Here is a 5,939-nt window from a genome sequence, read left to right as displayed (position 1 = left end):
TATGACAGTGGGGTTGGACCAGAGGGTCTTTGAAGGTTCCTTCCAACCCAAACTATCCTATGATTCTATGATTCTATAGGCTACTTGTGTCTCCTGCCTTCCAGGACACACAGGAAGGCCCTTTGCTGTGCTCCCACCGCGGTGACACCAGGAAGCTAAGGCTGCACTTATTGCCTATTTCTGTGTTTCTACCTTAGAATAGACAAAAGCCCACCGGGGCTGTGACACATCCACCTGTGTGTCTGCGTGGCCACCATCACAAGGGCAGTACAAAGAACAAACAAGTTTGTTTCAGAGAGAGCCTGTCTGCAATGCAGAAAGAAAATCTTAATGCCTGTAAATGGTCTGCATAATGTTACATGAATTTTTTTAACACTTCCATGTGGTAGGCCCACTTGTCAGCTATCTCACTTGTGTCATAAAACATGGGCTTCTAGGCCTCTTCATCCTTCAGCATCATTTGATTACCTCAAGTGAATTTATGGAAAAAAAAAATCCCCTAACTAGGTATAATTAAATTAAGATTATTCAGAAGGGCCTATTGCTAATCCTCCTTGTGTTAATTTGCAAGAATTGATTAACTGGAGCCTTTTAATTAAGAAAGAAAAGGCTAAGTAGGGAGCTTCAAGAGAGATAAGTCAGGCAGTCAGGAAAGAAAGGATAAGAAATGCAAGTTAAAGTGTACATGATAATTAGAGACTAACCCACCCCCAGACACAAGAGGGTTGGGACTTCGGGATTTTATCAATTCACTGTTCCATGGAAACCTCTGAAGCTAACCAACATCCAGCCATCAAGATTGTTCTCATTAGTTAAAGATGTATAATTAACTGCCACATTAAACTTATGTCCATGTTTAATAAACCCAAGTTGCTATTAAAAAAGACGTGACTCTTCTATCTAATTATTTGATTGAAGTAGTAAAGCCCAGGAAATGTAAAAAAGGCTACAGTCTGCCTTGTAGCACTGTGTCTGAAAAATCCATAGGGAGTTTCAAGATTTTGCTTGTCTGGAGTGATGTTTTAAGGCTGCTGGAAGGACATGCATGCATGTAAATATAAGTCACATGGCAATATAAATTAAAGTTATTTTTTCATAACAGCAGCTGTTATGAACAACCGCATTTTTTCATACCAGCAGCTGTTATGAACAACAGCATTTATGCTGTTGAAAACGTCGAGAAAGAAAACATGAATTGTCACTCAGGGTGTAATTTCATTCAAATAATAAAAACCCAGTTACTGGAAATGTAGCACCACAGCCAAAATCATAATGCCACTGAAAGAATTAGTGCCCCAACATCTTTTTATTTTTTTTAAAAATAACTTCACATATGACTTTTTATGAAGGCTGGGAGTGAATTAATACACTGTTTCATTTTAAAAATGGGGTAATCAAAACGCTCACTGTAATGACATGATCAATAACCTTCTTGTTGCAGCTGCCCACATTGGGGTTGGTATCAGTGGCCAGGAGGGGATGCAGGCGGTCTTGTCCAGTGACTTTTCCTTTGCACAGTTCCGTTACCTGCAGCGCCTGCTCTTAGTCCATGGCCGGTGGTCCTACATCCGCATGTGCAAGTTCCTCAAATACTTCTTCTATAAGAATTTTGCCTTCACATTAGTGCACTTCTGGTATGGCTTCTTCTCTGGCTTCTCAGCCCAGGTAGGTCCAGCTTCTGTTTTCTCATGGTCATGTCTAGCATTTTCAAGTAAAGTATCTGGAAAAGTTTTAAAAGGAAATAAACTAAGCCATTCCTTCCCGCCCATTTACTGAACAGCACACATGTCTGTCTTCTTCAGCTGTCTGAGTAAAAAGCAGATACTGTTCCATTCATTGTGCTGCTGATAGAGGACAGATGCCTGAAGACATTTAGGTGCAACTGTGAAGTACATCGGTACCTAACGTGATTTTCAATAGTGTTCAAACTGACTACAGCCATGAAATAAAGATACAGATTACACACATGTCTGACCAGTCTGTCACAGATCTGTGTAAGACCTATGCTTGCCCTATTAGCACATCTGAAGCAATCAGTCTAACCCCAGGTGTGCTTCAGCAGCCTGCAAGAGGAGCAAATCTCCTGCAGCAAAAAATCTGGTGTTACCTGAAGACAAACCAATCCCCAACCCAGGCCCTGGGAAGCACAGAGAGCATGCAAGTGTTAGCCCAGGGGCTGAGGGTGCAAGGGTGCAGGCAGGGCAGTTGCCGTCTGCCCCTGCCCACTGGCTGCCCGCTGCGGGGCACCACTCCGTGGTGCCAAGGGTCAGATCCATCTCTGGCTGTGGCCGGTGGTGGGTGCTGAGCAAACAGGGCTAGCATAACATGATCCCTCCGCTGTCTATTCCCACAGCTTATGGTAATGAGCTGTTTAGGGCTGCTGAGCTCGAGTGACCTTATACTTTTGGCCTCAGTAGCATCTCAAACCAAGATGTTGCAGTATTTGATTGTAGATACTTTTGAAGAGAAGGAAAAGGCAGCCTTTTGTTAATTTCATGCTCTGACTTTTTTTTTTTTAGACTGTCTATGATGAGTGGTTCATTACGCTTTACAATTTGGTGTATACCTCTCTCCCAGTGCTAGGAATGAGCCTCTTCGATCAGGTACTCTTTCTGTCACCACTTGGATTTTTATAGGGGTTTTATCTCCAGGTTCTTTGAGCTGGTTCCATGAAGAAAAAGCAGCTGACTTTTTGGCTAGTTATTGTGGTAGCTCCTAAAATAGTTTCCTGCCAATGAGACCTGAGAACAGAAAAAAAGGATGCACCAGGGAGGAGATGGTGTATTAGCTTGATTTGCCCTGTGGATTTCAGTGCATGACGAGACTTTTGGGTTAGATTGCTGACTATAGTAAAAGCTGCCACTGCAACATTCCCCTGAAGTAGTCACATCTTACTAGCTGTGTTCCTGAAGCCTGACAAGTTATTTTTTAAAGACCACACAGAACAATAAATGAACTAGAAATCTGAAGCCAGGTTTTCCAAGTTCAGCCTTCTAGTGGGAGTCTTTCTGTAGTAATTTCACATACATATTTTTACCTTATATGCTATTACTGTTCAGCAAGACATAGGAGCAATACAGCTGCTCCTATATGCCTTTTGCAAGTTAAATATGTAGGAACTGGTTACTCTGCAATGGTTCACAGTGTTCAGCTCTGGACTCTTAAGGGATCAAAGTCAGACAGCCTTGCCTGTGTGTGGACCCAGTGGATGTACTTTCTATTCCTTAGCTTCCAGACAACTCCCAGGAGAGGAGACCATGCAGCCTGCTTAAGATGAAGTGTACCTTTCTTTTTTTTCTTTGCAGCACTTGCCAGCTTTCTCAGCACAAGAAAGGTGAAATTCAACACCAAAAATATGTCTAGGTGATCTTGGGATGTGTCACGCTTGTCAGCACAACTGAGTAGATTGTGTGCTAAGACTTTTCTCATGAAAATGCATGTCACGGGGACATGGCAAACCTAAATGGTCTTGTGTGGTTGGTTGGGTGGTGTCAGCAAATCTGACCATCTCCTGTGTACTTTCAGGATGTGGATGATCGTTGGAGTATGCTGTTTCCTCAGCTATATGTGCCTGGCCAGCAAAACCTCTATTTTAACAAAATGGTGTTTATCAAATGCATGTTGCAAGGGATCTACAGTTCCCTCATTCTATTCTTCATACCCTACGGCGCCATGTACAATACAGTGAGAAGTGATGGGAAGGCCATTGCTGACTACCAGTCTTTTGCACTGATGGCCCAGACCTGTTTATTGATTGTGGTGTCCGTACAGGTAAGCCATCCCAGGTAACATTTTTTAGGAATTAGTTGTTGCTTTATGAAGGCAGCATCTGGAGGGCCACTCAGGATCTTGATAGCATTGTATTTGCTGCTGCATCTTGCATTATTGCAAAAAAAAAAGTCTCTTGACATCAGGTGACTCTCCTCAGTTCAACAGAAAACAGATTTGTATGTTATGGAAGATCGGGATGACAGGAAAGCATTTAAGTTTAAAGTCATAGCAGATAAAACAGTTAAGGCTGGGAGTAGAGAAGGACTAATTTCACTTTTATGGGATGAGTTTGAAGCATGGGATTGTCTGTCTGCTATCAGGCAGTTATTTATAGGGTCTCCATCATGAGGCTGTCTCTGTAGCCTGGCCCCATGCATGATGCAGATAGTAGAACTGCACTTGCTGGAAGAAATAGTTAAGACTTGGGTGGTGCAAAATTCAGATGGTACTAGCAGGATGAAAGAAATTTCTTAAAAGAAAAGCCAATCAACCATACCTCCCTAGATAATGGTTTCTGCTGTCTGAGGTCTTGTGGGGTCCTTCAAAATTTCCATGTGAGATCAGAGCTTGGGGGTGAGGACATAAGCATAGCTCATTTGAACTTAGTATCCTGTGTCCAGTACTGGCCACTGGTGAATGCTTGAGAAGACTGCAACAGGGCAAATATAGTAATGCTTGCCTTAAATGGTGTCCTAGCATCCTATGATCTGTGGCTTGGTATTTCTTGAGACTTGAATGAATAACAGCCTTGGGAGCAGGGGTACAAAGAAAAGGAGAAGTTCTCTAGCTGTGTTCAGCACAGATTTGCTAAATAATTCAGGCACTGACACTGGCTGTATTGCTCCATTCTTTCAGATTGGTTTGGACACCTCTTACTGGACAGTTGTGAACCAGTTCTTCATCTGGGGCAGCCTTTCTGTTTACTTTGCTATCACCTTCACCATGTATAGTGATGGCATGTACCTGATCTTCACAGCCTCCTTTCCATTTGTTGGTAAGCCTTCAGACACATCTGGATTGCACTCAAAATGGGCATACAGCAGGGCTTAAATCTGTCAAGTATTTCTAGTACATGTTATTGCCTCTCTAGAGGCAATAGAAGAATATATTGACTGTCTTTTCTACAAAACATGCCAGGGTATTTCTAAGGGCTGCTGGGAATGCTTATTTTGAATCCCATCCATCTAGGTGAACATGTGCCAAATTCACTTCCTTGCATAAGAAGGCACATTCATATGCAGCCACAGGAATGATCCTTTAAATAAACCTACTAAGCTGACTGGAATGCTTTCTGCTGCTCTTTTATATTCTGTTTACAGGTGTCCAATTCTTACAGATATCTAAGGAGCATTTTGTTTGCAGAAGGATGCATGTTCTTTCGTAAATAAGTTAACATGTTGGTATAGGAAAGCATAAAAGTACAATATCCAGTTAGACATGAGAAAAAAGCAATGTGATTATGGTGACCCTTCAGCCAGGTTAAATGGCAAATTCCCAACAAAAAAAATTTCCAGTGATGACCAGGTCTTTGGAGTTACTCTACATAATATTATCTGCTGGAAAAGTAGCACGGCGAGTGGTAGGCAGTCCAGGAGACCCCTGGAGTACATGGAGGGTAACTTCCTGTGCCAAGTAATAGACAGTCCTACCATAGGGGATACCATACTGGACCTGTTGGAGCTGAACTTGGCAAGGGGTGCAAAGAATAAGAAGAAGGGGGTCTACAGGTATGTCAGCCAGAAAACAAAGGTCAAAGAAAGCAAGACTGGCAAACTAGCAACAACAGATGAGGAGAAGACTGAGGTACTGACTGACATCTTTGCTTCAGTCTTCACTGGCAGTCTCTCTTCCCACACCTCTTGAGGCCTACAAAATGGGGACTGGAGGAACAAAGTCCCTCTCACTGTAAGAAAAGATCAGGTTCATGACCACCAGAGAAACCTGAACATACACATTACCTGATGAGATGCATCCCAGAGTCCTGAGGGAAATGGCTGATGTAGTTGCCAAGCCACTCTCCATGACAGTTGAAAAGTCCTGGCAGTCAGAAGACCCTGGAGACTAGAAAAATGGGAAAACTGCACCCACCTTTAAAAAGAGTAGCAAGAAGACCTTGGGAACTACCAACATGTCAGCTTCACCTCTGTGCCTGGGAAGACCATGGAACA

The 5,939-nt window shown here is 42.8% G+C and overlaps 1 protein-coding gene across 1 annotated transcript in view; it reads left to right on the top strand.

Annotated features, from left to right (window-relative positions):
* LOC104621935 (phospholipid-transporting ATPase FetA-like) overlaps nt 1-4,765 on the top strand; it is a gene marked incomplete at both ends in the record, with an annotated part of 7,844 nt that extends 3,079 nt beyond the window's left edge. Inside the window, 4 exons of the mRNA XM_010288569.1 lie at nt 1,442-1,665; nt 2,520-2,603; nt 3,526-3,771; nt 4,627-4,765. Coding sequence (XP_010286871.1) covers nt 1,442-1,665; nt 2,520-2,603; nt 3,526-3,771; nt 4,627-4,765 — 693 coding nt within the window. The remainder of the gene's footprint in view (nt 1-1,441; nt 1,666-2,519; nt 2,604-3,525; nt 3,772-4,626) is intronic.
* Between the last annotated feature and the right edge of the window lie 1,174 nt (nt 4,766-5,939).

This window comes from Phaethon lepturus, unplaced genomic scaffold (genome assembly GCF_000687285.1).
Source record: "Phaethon lepturus isolate BGI_N335 unplaced genomic scaffold, ASM68728v1 scaffold11216, whole genome shotgun sequence".
NCBI classification, from domain to species: domain Eukaryota; kingdom Metazoa; phylum Chordata; class Aves; order Phaethontiformes; family Phaethontidae; genus Phaethon; species Phaethon lepturus.
The sequence above is the reverse complement of the archived record's forward strand: the minus strand, read 5'-3'. Positions and strand labels throughout refer to the sequence as shown.